Raw genomic sequence first — 15,210 nt, forward strand, 5'->3', positions numbered from 1 at the left:
GTTCTTTCCATCAAATGGACAACCAGAAGACTCTTCCACTCTTCCAAGATGCCAATGGTGTGTGTTAGAAGGATTTTACTGGTCAATGTTTAACCTGTTTGGCAGTGTTATGAATGCATCTTCCTTGGCCTTCATGTCCAAGGGATAAATTTGAATAATGGAATCTTTGGCTCAGATAAAGGATGCTACTCACTGCACCACACAATCCCCTTTAATCACATAATCAGCATGAATGCCCCACTTGTAATATCCTGAAGGTTGCCATTGACCAGAAATTTAAGTAGATCAGTCACATAATCACTCCAGCTATAGTCTGAATGTTCTGCAGTGAGTAAATCACTCCTGACTCCCCAAAGTCTGTTATCATGTACAAGGCACAGGCTAGAAATGTGTTGAGATACATTTTATTTTAGAGAATTATTACTGTAGAGAAGAATACTCCGAAAGCTAGATATCTTGCAGGACAAAGCAGCCCAGTTATTTGGCACTGAGTCTAGACTCAACATTCACCCACTCTAAAATCAATGCACATGGCAGCAGTGTTTACTACTGACAAGTGCACTGTAGCATGTCACTAGTTCTGCTTTGAAAACACCTTCAAAACCCATGACCTCTACCACCTAGAAGGGCAAGGACAGTAAATGCGTTGCATCAATGCCATTTCCAAATTCCCCTCCAAGCTATATGCTAGTCTTACTTGAAACTATATAGTCATTCCTTCACTATTACTTGTCAAAATCCTATAACTTCTTTCCAGAAAAGCACCGTGGTTATACCTACACCACTTGGACTGCAGTTGTTGAAGAATGGGGCTCAGCACCACATTCTCAAGGACCGTTATCGATGGACAATAATTACTGACACAGCCAATGATGCCCACATCCTGTTCAAGAATAAATTGAAAAAAATAATGCTACCCATTTTACACCTGCCAGCTCATTAACAGGAGGATTGTAAAATTCTGGCCATTATTTCTGAATTGCCATTTCTAAATTCTTTTGTAAGAAAAGTAGTTTGTCCATGTAGTTAGTTGTTAAAAAAGTCATGTTTTCTTTCACGCCAAGTACTTAATTATTTAAGCAGAATACAGTGAATCATGGAAATCTGCAACAAAAGTAGAAAGTACTGGAAACATTAAGCAAGCCAGACAACATCCAGAGAGAGAAAAACAGAGGGAATGTTTCATTTTAAGAACTAGAGGTCATGAAAGGTTCATGTCAGGACATGCTAACTCTATTCCTCTCTCCACGATGCTACCTGACTTGCTGAGTTTTTGCCTCACTTTCTGGTTTTGTACTGAATTATTTGCATCGCTGAACTGTCTCTAACTTTTGTCAACAGACCAGAACCTGTTTATGCTAAGATCAGCAAGAGCTCCAGCCCTATTTCCCAACCAGTAGAAGGTAAAATTCCTCTTAGAGCTTTTTTTTCATATAACTCCCAACTTAAAACTTTCTGTGCATATTATGAATTAAATGTAATTGCCAAAAATACAGTTTTCAGTAGTATACAGATACTTTGAGGATATCATTAGCTTTGCCAATGTTACTTGCAAACAAGCTTAACTTTTCCAGGGTTATTTGCCTTCTCCATAGAATAATTGGGTTTTTGTCAATTATAGGTCAAAGTCATCAGATGCAGGTCTTTTGAATTTTAAACCAGATCTATGGTATTGTCTATTTTACTTAACAGAGAAACTGTGAATGTCAGCCAATATTTATTGACAGTTGTTATGCTAAAGGTTAGATTTGTTCATGTCTTTCTGTAGTCCCAGAACTCTACTGGTCACAGCATATAACCATGAGGCCGGTTGAATACCTCTCTATATTAGGTTCACAACAAAAAGATCCACCAACCAGTTTTCATAAGCTATAAATTTATTGGGGAGGTGGTGATGGAGTTGTAATCCAGAGCCTCATGTTAATATTGTGGGGATATGAATTCATGATAGCTGGTGATATTTGAATTTAGTAAAAGATCTGGAATGAAAGGCTGGCTTAAAGGTGACAGTGTAACCATTGTCAATTGTTGTAAAAACAGAAGTGGCTTGCTAATGTCCTTTAGGGAATGAAATGTGCATCCTTTCATCTGGTCTGGCCTACTTGTGACTCCAAACCTCGAGCAATGTGGATAACACCTAACTGCCCTCAGGCGGTGGAGGGGGGTGTAATAAATATTGGCCGCTGTCACCGCCAGCCTGTGAACAAATTTAGAACAATATTAAAACAAGACTTAGTCACTAGAGATGTAAAGCTAGTTAATACACACATTTTGAAATATAAAAGTATAAATACATACCCCTGAAAATAGCCTAATACGCACATGCACCAGATAATTTTTTAATCTATGATTTTTTTTGACAGAGATTGACTTTGTGGGGAAAAGAATGGTTAATAAAACAACTGCAATTGCTGGAAATCTAAAGCAAATTGCTGGAAAAGCTCAGCAGGTCTGGGAGCATCTGTGAAAAGAAGGTAGAGTCAATGTTTCAGGTTCAGTTCTGAGGAAGGGTCACTAGGCCTGAAACGTTAACTCTGCCTTCTCTCCACAGGTATTGCCAGACCTGCTGAGTTTCTACAGCAATTTTTGTTTCTGTTTTGTCAATAAGTTTAGTTCTCAAAAGACCATGGATGAAATATGAGATCTTGAAGATGGCTTCTGTCAATGTCCTGGCACATGCAGGCATATGTCACCAATCACAGGCAGGTATCTTTGGTGCCATTTTGCAGACACCATTTATTCAGGAAATATTGAGAAGTGCTTTTTCAGACACATTTCAGGAGAACAACTGGATCAGAATTTCAGTTTTTATGCTAACCTTACAACAAGGCTTTTCAGAAAAGCAAAGGCAAAACTGGATAGTTTCTTTCTCCTAGCAGGCTGTGGCCCAACTGAATTCCCAACAATATCATAATATGGATCTCTTTGAAGCCACAAGTTCCGATAAAAACTGTAAAGGAAGTGACTTCCTAACACAGGTTAGAATCTGAAAGAGAATTTATTTTACTGGTTCTACATCATGACCCATTTTTGATGTATAGTCTTAAAAAGAACAGAGGCAGAGTCAAAGAGGAAATTGGAGGCAATCCCTATAGCCTGGCAATTTTATAACGTGGATGCCTGGAAACAGGTTATTTCTTAAAGAGAAAAACTGATCCTTTGTGTAAAGGAGAAGAAGAAATGCAAAATTGTCTGTCTGTGGATGGCCAAACAGAGCAAAACATTTTACTGATTTGGATGACATAAATCTGTCACTTTAGCTATTTTAAAAGAATCCTTTTTTCATTTCATAGCAATCTCCCAGATATGGCATCTATTCATTTTATTCATACTCTTGTACTTTTTTTGATAGAGTATATTGCACTATATCCTTATGAAAGTGCTGAAGCTGGAGATTTAACCTTCAAGGAGGGTGAGGTTGTTCTGGTCACCAAGAAAGAAGGTGAATGGTGGACTGGAGTTATTGAAGATAGAACGGGTGTCTTTCCATCAAATTATGTCAAACCAAAGGATCCAGATGTAAGTTTACCACTTTGTAAAAATAAATTCTTGATCGCTCATTATATACTATTTTTCACTAAAGTGCAGTATGTCTGTTAAAGAAGCTTTGTTGTTTTGTAGGGTTGAGAAACACACATTGGATGAGTCTGATGAACAAAAGTTGACGTATGTTTGATATTTCAATTCTTTAATGCACTCTTTGCAGATCATCTTTCATAAAGGAAAGAAGCCTTTCTTTGATTTGATTTCTACAATTACCAAATCTTGTTTCAGGCACTTATGGCTAGTAGGTTATGGTACGTGAGAGAATTTCCTCCAACATCAGTATCACTCCTGGTATTGGCTTAGCTATTAAGTCTCTCTGCAGATGGTGGCATTTGTTTTGGAACACCCTAGTTTCTCGAAAATTGCAGTGTCAACAATAAAATTATTATTCTCCTTAAAACCCACTAATCAAGGCTATCACCAAATGCCTTTAAGAGCATGGTTTCAGGAGTGAATGGGGGAGAAAACTCCTGATTTAAGGCTGCCCTCAGTATCCTTGAAAACAACAAGGAAAGAAAATTGTTTTAATTACAATTCCTATTTATTTGCCAGGCATCAAGTAGTTCTGGAAGATCAGGAATAATCAACAAGAAGCCAGGTACTTCTGCCCTATATTTGTTCTGGAAATTTTATGCTGGTATTTAATAATATGAAGAAAAATGGTATTGCTGACATTCTTATTGCGGAAAAAAGATACGTTTTATTGATGCTTTTGGTCTTGCATTCATCAGGGCAATTCACGTACTCCTTCAGCTTTTGACCAGAAATGATGTACTGACCCGTATACAATCAGCCACATTTACAAAAAGAAAAAGAGCAATGTCCAATATTAGATCTGATTCTGCAATTGAAAGGCATTTGCTGAACAATTCTAAATGTATGAAGAATCACAGTGACAGTCAATCTAGATTGTCAGTCCAGCTTGCCCTGTGGTCTACTTGCATGTTTTAGAAATTACGTATGTTAATCCACAATTTCTGTCCTTGCTGACAAGACACAACATTTACTTGTTTCACCTCATTGAAATAGGTGACAGCTAAACTGGATCATTTCTCAGGGTAATGCCTTGACCAGTCAGAGTCAACATGGCTGGTTTAAAATTCAAACAAAACCTGGCAGTTAACTGTCAATAAGCATTAATTGTTGCATTGTACATTACAATGATTCTACTAATCAGAGTCCACTTATCAACCAATCAGCACTCTCTTGTATAGTATAAATGTTAATTTCCCCTTAAATTGGTTCTCTTGCAAATTATCGGATCAGTGCAAGATGAAATGCTTCAACAAAGTGAGTCTTTTCTCAGCAATACGCAAGTTCTATATTACCAAATGAATTGTAAACTTTAAGTCTTTGTTGCTTGTCTTCATATGTAATTTGGAAATTTAATAAAACAGATTTTTTTTTAATGGGGTGGAAGTCCTGGAGTTTATTTTTGTATAAACAACTCATCACCAAATGTCTATGAGGGCAGGATATAATGTGGGAGTGTTTCAATTAGCAATACTATAATTTTGTTGCTTTTTATACTTTTGCTGTAATTTATATTTTACTGCAGTTAATTTTGTACATAGGATGGAATGAGGTGTGTGATGTCAAAAGATTTAATAATATTTTATTCTCTTGAAGGCTTGCATTTTAACTAGTTTAATGTTCTTTCAGAGATTGCTCAGGTTGCCTCCGCATACACTGCAACAGGTACAGAGCAGCTCAGCCTCATCCCAGGCCAGTTGATACTTATTCTGAAGAAAAATGCTACTGGATGGTGGCAGGGTGAATTACAGGTAAGTGCTTTTATTATAATAATATTGTTTCAGTTAACATATGTAAGGACAAAAATGCCAATTGCCATTATTGGAAGGTCACTGTGTTCCTGTGACAAAGAAAGAAAAAGAAATGGAACAATTAAATATGATTGTTTTCTTCTAATTTGTCTTGACAAATTATAAGTGAATTATTCTTGATTTTGTAGAAAAAAAAGTCAATGGGTAACTCGTAGGAATTCCTCCAGGAAAAGAATCAGGTTGGAATTAGGCACTTTTCAAGTGAATTCCAGGAAGAGTACAGCTATCTCCTAATGGTTGATAATATCGCTACAATCCTTGTGAAGTGACCTATTTTTAAATTGGACAGATTTAAAAAAAAATCTTTTTGGCTGTGCATGTTCAATTTAAGCACCACTTTTGCAATGTTGTGAACAAGAGTATCAGTTAGTAATTGAGTCTAGAATATGTCCATATACTGGAAGATTGTAAGCTTCAGTATCAAGGAAGCTTCGTACTTGTATTTTGACTTGATAGTTTAATGCTCCTTTAAAGCAGCTTAATCTATTGAAAGGAAAGGATCTGCAACAACGTAAAGATGAAATTGAATAACATTATATCGCTTGTGACGCAACATGTTGAGAAATGCTTTTCATTCTGTTACTTGGTTTCATTTTTCTTTGCTTTATTTCATATATAGGCCAGAGGTAAAAAGCGTCAAAAAGGATGGTTCCCTGCCAGTCATGTCAAATTGCTTGGGCAAAGTAGTGGCAAATCCACTCCTGCTCCAACTCCAGGTCAGCAGAATTACTTTTGCAAAGGCTTAGTCTGTCATTTTCGTTTTCTTAATAGTATAAAGTCCTACATGTGAGAAGTAATTACTCATATCAGTGAGTGTAGGTGTCAACTTTAGATCTTTGAAGTATTAATTCATTTATGAAATAGAGTCTCTAATTCAGAGGAAGGAAGAATTTGGATTTATATAGCACTTTTTACAATTTCAATGTTCTATGGTGCTTTACTATATTAAAGTATTTTGCTTTGGAGTCACAGTCATAATCATGGGACGATATATTACAGAATGAGTCTGTTTTCCCAACATACCTTTGCTGATCAACAAAAGAGTGCTTCAGTTGAATCAACTGTCCTGTTTTTCTCAGATCTCTTTGAATTTACTCCTTGTGTATTTGTCCAATAGCCTTTCAAAATTTACCATAGTGCGTCTCAGATCGCAGTTTACAGTTGACTTTTTTCCCCATCGTGTCTCCTTTCTTTGTTCTTTTGGTTATCAAACGTTGTACTGGAAATGGGTGTTCTTTGTTTATAAGCACTTTTCATGATTTTGAATCATCTTTTAATGTTCTTTACCATGAAGAGAATTGTCATAGAATCCCCACAGTGTGGAACAGGCCATTTGGTCCAACAAGTTCACACCGACCCTCCGAAGAGTAACCCACCCAGACCCATTTCCCTCTGACTAATGCACCAAACACTATGAGCAATTTAATATGACCAATTTACCTAACCTGCATATCTTTGGATTGTGGAAGAAAACCAGAGGACCTGGAGAAAACACGCAGACACTGGGAGAATGTGCATACTTCACACAGAGTTGCCCAAGGCTGAAATTGAACCTGAGGCACTGGTACTAATCACTGAGCCACCATGCCACCCGTAAACAATCCCAGTTTCTCTAGTCCCTCCACATTGAGTCCTTATAGCCCAGAAAGAGACTATAACTAGATTACGGTAGTTCTAGTAACAAGATCACTGTACTTTCCATCCCTCATTGGTGTTTTTGTTTAACATACTGTAAGCAAGGGAATTCCAGGTTCTTTTCCTAGCACTAGGGTTAGTCACTTTTAACTATCTACTGCTAAAATTATTGACTATATAAATGTTAAAATTTATGCATCAAATTGCAGGTTTTTTTGCATTGTGTTTTATAATTATTTGAAAACTGATCTTATTTATGTTTTTCAATTTTAAGCTTTGGTGATCCTTTGTAGTTTAACTTTTTGTGTTTGCTTTCCCTCTGTGGATACACAGCATTTATGCAGACACAAAATTTCCATTTCTGACCAGCTTAAACCAATTGTGTTCAAACTTTTCCTCTTTTCCTCCAGTCTGTCAGGTCATAGCTGTATACGACTATACTGCCGTGAATGACGATGAACTGAGTTTCTCTAAAGGGCAGTTCATTAATGTGCTGAATATGGATGATCCTGACTGGTGGCAAGGGGAGATGAATGGAATAAATGGCTTATTCCCTTCCAATTATGTGAAGATAACCACAGATTCTGATCCAAGTCAACAGTGTAAGTAAAGAAAAGCTATTCAAGTATTATCCAACAAAACAGAATTCAGACAAACATTGGAAGAATTTCATTGACATATTTCACTCTTCAGTTCTGGCTCTGTTCTAGTAGAACCAGATAAGGGATAAAAGACACGGGTGACATGGAGGGAAATAATATCTAAAGCAAATTTAACCTAATAAATTTTCAAAATTTTTAAAAAGATTTATTTTTCATTTTGTCTTTGAAGCAAAAATGGTAATCATAATTTGCTGAAACTTTTGAATAAAACAAAACTTTATACATACACTTGCCAAGGGCCTGCTGTGTAAGTGGGAAATCAGATTACTAATCGCTGGTGCACAATAAAGTAAAATATCCATGTGCAATTTATGGTCATTGCCAAAATTTGGTGCTCACAGTCAATTTAATGTGCTGAAAAATTCAACACTTGAGTTGACATTCTTGAATCAAGATCCAGAGTAATTCAATTGTCATAAGTTACAAAACACAGAAAGAGACCATTTGACTCCCCAGGGTCAAGTTAGTTCTCTAAGGAGCAATCCAGTCATTTACCAGATACTACAAAAAGATGTAGGGAGAGAATGAAAAGATGATTAGTTACAAAGAGCTAATGAACTAATTCTGCTCATAGACTTCTCACCAACAGATGATCAGTCAGAATTGGTTTGGTATGAATGAAATTGAATTGACATTGATTCTTAGTTATGTTAATAAAATATTCTGGGAAGTTTCAGTCATTGTGATCTGTATTGATAAATTCAGAAAGCAATTTCCTGATGGTCCAGAATCATAACCTGCTATGCTATGAAAGCTGACAGATCAGAATTTTGTGCTTTAAATCCACAGCCTTTGTTGAGGTAACCTAGCTGGGTGATGGTAGAGACATCATCATTAACGTGAGTGCTATGAGCTAGGGAAAAGAAACAAGAAAAGAACAACTAGGTTCTTATATCTGATCACTGTCCGATTACTTCAGGAGACTGGATAAAAATGGAATTGAGTCAGCTGTGGTCCTACTTAGTACTCATGAAGCCTTATAACAGTGAGAGTCTGTATCTTCAGAAGAAAATTTGAGGAGTGGGCATTGTGCCAGAAAAGCTCCCTTTATTTATGTTTCAAAAGCACATGGCTTTAAAATTAGATTTTCAGATTCTACCTGGTCTCTTCCATTTGAGATGTCCTGAGAATTCATCTAGACTTAAGAATGTGTCTAACGTGATTGAAATGTAATTACTTCTGATACTGATAGATATCTTAGTCAGTATTGAATTTTAGGTATCACTGTCTTTTCATCGGTTCATACCTGGGAAGAAGTAGGATTGACATTTTACTTTGCCCCATAACTTTTAGAGAGAATTTGTTTTTATTCTGCCTGTTGCATTCTATGCCTATGTGTGAGAAGGAGGTCTGTTCCTGTCCCATCACCTGCTATTAAGTTAGCCGTCTGTTAGCTCTCTCTAATTTCCTTTTTGCCCAATTAAAAAGTAGGAAGGAAGTAGTTAGTTTTTAAAGGTAGACATTTCAAAAATTGAAATGCATTATTTAACAATGATGTTTACCAAAATAACCTAAAATTTCAAATAAGAAGACAAAGATCAGTAATAGGCACTTAAGTGTATTCCATCAATTAATTGGTTGGTCTATATTTAATTTTATTGACTTGCTGTGGTTCCAGAGCCCTTGAGAACGTTGCCTACCCAAAAATAAAAATCAAGGTCAGTTTTGAAATTTAATACTGATCTAATCTCCCAGCTTTTTGAGGGAGTGAGTTCCATTATCCTGTGAAAAATTATTTGATCTTTGGTGCAAATCTTTCTTCTCTGCTGCAGGTAAACAAGCATATTAGTTTTCATCCATCCATGATTTGAATTTTTATCAATACATTTCTTTCTCAGTAGTTTGGTTAGTAATGTAATATTGCCTGCAGACCGAGAGACTCCAATCTTTAATGCTCCCTCATTGGTTTGGTGACAATAGGGGCACTACAGTTAAACCAAAATACTTTTGGTCTGTGGAATAAAAAGTACAATTCTGAGATCCAATTCCTTGGTTGATATTGAATGGCTCCTCTTGGAGATTCATCTGCACAGACTTAGAATAAGGACAAACTTACCACAGTTGTTAGTTGCTCCTTGTCAACCCTGTCCACCCCAAGTTTGAGTAACTTACTGACTCTTAGTCCAGGTTCACATTGAACAAAGCTGAGATGAAGCAGTCAACAATCTGATACCATACCTCAAACAAGAATCACGGCTTTCAGGAGCCCAGAAGTAATGATCAATATCCCACTATAGTTCAATACTTGTAGGAGATAGTGAGAAATTGGAAAAAAGAAAACCTAACTTTCAGTTTTCAAGCACTATTGTTTTGGCAAAAGTACTTTGCAGCAGAGTCATCTGATATCTCCTTTTGTTAATAAGAATTTGTAACTCAAAAGAATAAGAAGCTTTAAAAATCTTCAGATGGCCCATTCGGTACTACTTTTCAACTTTGGATGTAGTCAATAAAAGTGCCTTAAAGCACATTGTGAAAAATGCTTTGAAATTGAACCATTTTATTACTGGATTATACAGTTTTATGCCTCTGTATTTCTTCAGGTGTAGGAATTTAAGCTTATAGAATTGTCTAAATTTATAAAATTTTATCATTTTACCATGGTCATCTTTCCTTAATTGTTGAATTTTTACTCTTGACTCCTCTTCTTTCTGGTACAATCATACAGTGATACATCTTTGAAATTTCATTTATTGTCCATAGTTGCTGTGACTTTCTTCTGTACTTCTACCTTTTCATCTATAAATGTGTTCTGTTCTCTTATTTTTGTTTCCTCATTTTTTTTTTAGGACCGTATTGTTGCCTTCTTCTCAAAGTCAGAGTATGAAAGCCCTCAGAGACCCACTATCCCCAGTTTCACTGCAGGGTGGACGCTGGGCATACGCTTACAGCCTTGATCAAATGAATGCTGCATGATTAATCCTACTTATTATTAAATATTGCAGAAAACTAATTAAATATCTATCATCTTAATTTATAGGGCTTTCAGTTATTTGGTAACCTTGTGGTCTCAACATGTTAGCTACTCTGCTAACAGATAATCAAATGGGCATCCCACATTAGTACACTTTGGTTGTAATTAGGATCAATAGCTTCTAAGACCTTCTGATCATATAATTTTTAAAAAGCTGTTGGACAGCTGGGAAAATTCAGTGGTGGTCTTAAAATATGTTGCTCCTGATCACATATACTTGTAAAGATGTCAAAACATGTCCTTTTCAAATTTTTAGCTTTGCCCCGAAAATGAAAGCCCTATCGATTTGTATTTCACAAGCTGGTTGAAAAGAAGGATAGTGGGTCTTTCTGTGGCTTTCTAACCCATTGCCTTGAGTGTTTCTCTGCTTGCTTATTCCGTCATTCAGACAATTAATATCTTGTACAATCATTGGAATATTGTTCCTTGTAAGATGGGCTTTCCTTGTTTATATGTGGTGTTGTCACAAAAAGACCCACTATTAGCATTAATAGTAACCATTTAAAATGTAAGTGTTTGTACTTGCCCTGTCCTGATGAATCCTTTTTAACTCTTCAACGCATTTAGCCATATTTGGACACACAAGTCATTTCGTTCACTGGAAACCACACCTTTTTGGACAATATTGTCATCCTGTTGATTGATTGCTATGTTGACATCTCCAATGAGATACCTCTTGAATGGAAATATCTCCATATTTTGAATTGATCTCTAGGTTAGGAAATATTAATTAGTGCCTTCAAGGCAATGTTACTCATAACATGTCACAAGGACCACTGTTGGCCCTTTATTGTTTTGGCTGCAATCATTTTCTGCTCCAAATATGCCTGCAGGATTTATTTGTGGTCCTGACTCTACTCAGTAATACTCAGTTGAGATTCAGGGCTGTCTGTTTCCTCTTTTTGTTGTCCATAGAGGAAAATCAAAGAGATGTTATTAGGAGACAGTGCTACTTCAACAGGCACAGATCAAATGAAGGCACTGCAGCAAAGCTACTAAACTACCGATTCTTTTCTTTGCCTGATTTCTGTCGAGAAATACCTAGTCTGTATTAAGGAAGTACCTTGGTGATGCCTTTGAATTAATGCTGATAGTTTCCATCACCTTGTGCTTTAGTATGTTAGTTTGTTCCTGAGAGTGGCTCCTTGGACAAAATGATGCTGGGAGTTGGAGTCTGCAATAAAAGTTCGTCAAAGAAAAACGTCTTCATGGGTTAAAGAGTTAAAAAGTTCTTCGGTAATATGTGAATCTGTTGCTATGTAACAAGTTGAAGGAAACTCCTTCAGACTCTATTTTCTGAGAATGGTCTTTGCTGAAGACTAATTGAAGAGAGCTATATTAAAAAGCTAGCCTAATTATCTGTTGCATTCAGAAGATCAGTAGCCTTAATGTATCTTGGCATGCTTGCATTAATTTTTCATTAGCTTTTGTAACTGGAACATGCAAACATTTTTGCATCTTCATAAAGGTAGCGTGTCTCATACATGGTCCAAAAGTGGTGATGTGTATATTAGAGGTTATATGGTGCTGTAAACAAACCATGGAAACCTCAGAGGACACATCTTTTGATAGGTTGAATCTGTTTATTATCACAGTGGAGGCATTAGACTTAGAAAGCTCCCACGTTAAAGAAGAAAAGGAAATGTAATATGGCACTTTTTTCAATATTTTGTCTATATTTTATAATTAATCAAGTTACCTATATATTCTGAGTTTCAACGATTTAGCTCCTGTTAATTTAAACAGATGATGCACAATTTAAATATTTCTATTTTTGGACAAAGTGGTATGCAATGTGCAAAACTTCCATTAAAGCTGCCCTGTTATGTGATTTTTTGGTTTTTTTGCATTCCCCTTCCAATAAAATTTTCTTTGAAGGTGACTCTTAACAGTGGCCCTTAGGAATAGCAGTGTATGACTTGCATATGCGGCTAAGCCTAGTTCTTGTATCCGGACTTTGCTTTGCTGACAGGAATTGGAAGTGAAGTAAAGATCTAATTTTTGTAAATGCATAATTTGTGCACTTGACAGTGTTGGTTCCAGAAACAATCTTAATATTTCCTTTTTGTTTCCAACTTGATTTACTTAATGTGAAGCTGTGACTCATGGAAAATGTAATTATGAGCAGTGCAGCGTTAATTCAACTTTGCTAAGTGCAAGATACCATTGCCAGCAAAGTTAATCTAATCCAACCCAACAAACTGATAACTGTGTAATTCTGCTCAGTATTAAGTCCTAGTATTAAAATCTGAGAGTATTACAGATGTAACAGAAGTATTTCTATTAAGTGTTAACATGAGCATTAAGACAAAGCTTTTCAACTATGCAAGCATGATGGTATCTTGTTATACTGAGTGTAAAGGTCATAAATGCTGCTTATATTGAGATTTGCACATTATTGGAAATGCCCTGTTCTATACATGATAAGTGAATCAAAGACAAATCAAAATTTTAAGAATTTTGCTTACATAAAGAAATTGCTTCCATCAGATCTATATATAAATGAACTTGCGTGTATATGCATTTATTACTATTGTACTATGCAAGTTTTCATTAAATATATAAAATTGAGGGTACGAGAGAGTGTGAATTTTCTGTTTTGTCTATATTTCAAGAAAAAACTGAATTGAATTTGATGTATATCTCAATTGTCAGCCTTTTCTTGAATTACATGCATAAGTTCTCAATGTAGTCATACAGCATAGAAACAGGTCCTTCGGGCCACCATGTCTATGCTAACCAACGACACCAAACTACACTAATCCCACTTACCTGCACTTGGTCCATAGCATACAGTGACCTGGCATTTCCAGTGCTCCTTAGATTCCATCTGCTGTTGCGCTGCCCAATTTACCAGCTGATCAATATCAGATTGTAGCCTGAGACCATCCTCACTATCAACAACACTACAAATTTTTATGTCATCTACAGGCTGACAAATTATACTTTCTGCATTCACATCCAAGTTGTTAATGTAAATAACAAACAGCAAAAGAACCCAGCACCAATGCCTGTGATGCAATGCTGGTCACAGTCTTCCAATTACAAAAATAACTCTCCACCATCATCCTGTGCCTTCTTATTGCAAGCCAGTTTTGGATCTCGTGGGCCTTTTGGACCAGACTTCAATATGAGACCTTGTCAAACGCTTTCCTGAGGTCCATATACCTCACATCAACTACATTACCATCATCATTTATTTAGTCACCTTTTCAAAAACCTCAATTAAATTAGTCATACAAGATCTCCCTCCAACAAATCCATGCTGACAATTCCTGATCAAACCTTGCCTTTCCAAGTATCGATTAATTTTGTCCTTCAGAACTATTTCCAATAATTTCCTGACCACTGGTGTCAAATTTAATTGGTCTGTAATTACATGGCCTAACCCTACTGCCTTTCTTGAACAGAGGAACACATTAGCTCTCCTCCATTCATCTGACACGTCACCAGTGGCCAGCAAAGTATTAAATATCACCACCAGGGTCCTAGCTGTCTCCTTCATTGCCTCCCATAGCTATCATTATATGATTACATACATCACGACAGGAAAGATTATATTGCTACTAGATTTAGAAGATTCAAAATCATTACATAGTGTTGTCTTTTAACTCCAAGAATTATTTGTTAGTTGGGCTGCACAGGGAGGAAGCAGTGCAGTTGCCAGCTAGAGGTGTTGGCAACTTATCCACAAGCCTTCCCCAAGGCAAACTGACTGTGGGTAATCAGGATACCAAATAATCTAATGAAAAGGACAAGAACAGCAAAGGCATACATCTTAATTAGTGTTCATCACATATAGCCATTGAGCCATATTTGGTACAAATAATAAACGTTAATTAATAACCTCCAGTTGACACAATTTGTTAGAATGAATGATTAGTTTAAGCCATTTGCTTATGTCAAGACATTCAGGGCAATTGATTTGTATTTATAATTTTAGCCAAACTACAAAAATATCTGATTCAGTTTATTGTAATGTAGCAATTTTGCAATGAAATTCCCAAGAATTTGTTGGCAAGTGTCCTCTCAGTTCAATTTTGACAGACTGGGCAAATTTGTAGGGTTTTCTTGGTTACTAAATAATAAGCAAGCTGCTTGACCAAACCTTGGATTGAAGACTCATTAACAGAATTGAACATTCTTTGACAGAGAATCGCAAAATTCTGAAATATAACTTGTGTGCTTAAATGTCTTAATTTTCAGTTGTTTCCAAAGATGGACAAAAAAAATCTGTGTTTCTACCACTTATGGAATTTGCAAGCAGAATGGACTTTTATTCAAACTAGGTTTGGGTAATAAAGCTCATGTGGAATATTATATTGATGTAATGAAAATTAATTCTACAATTTCCTAGATTTTTAAATAAATCATACTCCATTTTCACTGGCATATATTATTAATTGAATTGTCCAATATTTGAGTTACTTTATAACTACCTCTTATGAAATTAAGCCACATTTAAAGGCAGTTAATAGATTTTTATGATCACTGAATACATCTGTGATAGTTTGTACACAAGAAAACATTATTCATTTGCATGTATCTGAAT

General features: G+C 36.0%; 1 protein-coding gene across 6 annotated transcripts in view; it reads left to right on the forward strand.

Annotated features, from left to right (window-relative positions):
* The window catches only part of itsn2b (intersectin 2b), a 199,066-nt gene that overhangs the window by 140,137 nt on the left and 43,719 nt on the right, over positions 1-15,210 (forward strand). For 5 of the 6 annotated variants that reach the window (XM_060851287.1, XM_060851286.1, XM_060851284.1 and 2 more), the window contains 6 exons: positions 1,342-1,403; positions 3,353-3,519; positions 4,099-4,144; positions 5,209-5,330; positions 6,010-6,106; positions 7,436-7,627. In XM_060851287.1, the coding sequence (XP_060707270.1) occupies positions 1,342-1,403; positions 3,353-3,519; positions 4,099-4,144; positions 5,209-5,330; positions 6,010-6,106; positions 7,436-7,627 (686 nt within the window). Of the gene's footprint in view, positions 1-1,341; positions 1,404-3,352; positions 3,520-4,098; positions 4,145-5,208; positions 5,331-6,009; positions 6,107-7,435; positions 7,628-10,473; positions 13,165-15,210 lie in introns of those variants that run through there. The other variant, XM_060851290.1, reaches the window with a different exon arrangement.

The sequence above is a fragment of the Hemiscyllium ocellatum genome, chromosome 3 (assembly GCF_020745735.1).
Source record: "Hemiscyllium ocellatum isolate sHemOce1 chromosome 3, sHemOce1.pat.X.cur, whole genome shotgun sequence".
Lineage (NCBI taxonomy): Eukaryota > Metazoa > Chordata > Chondrichthyes > Orectolobiformes > Hemiscylliidae > Hemiscyllium > Hemiscyllium ocellatum.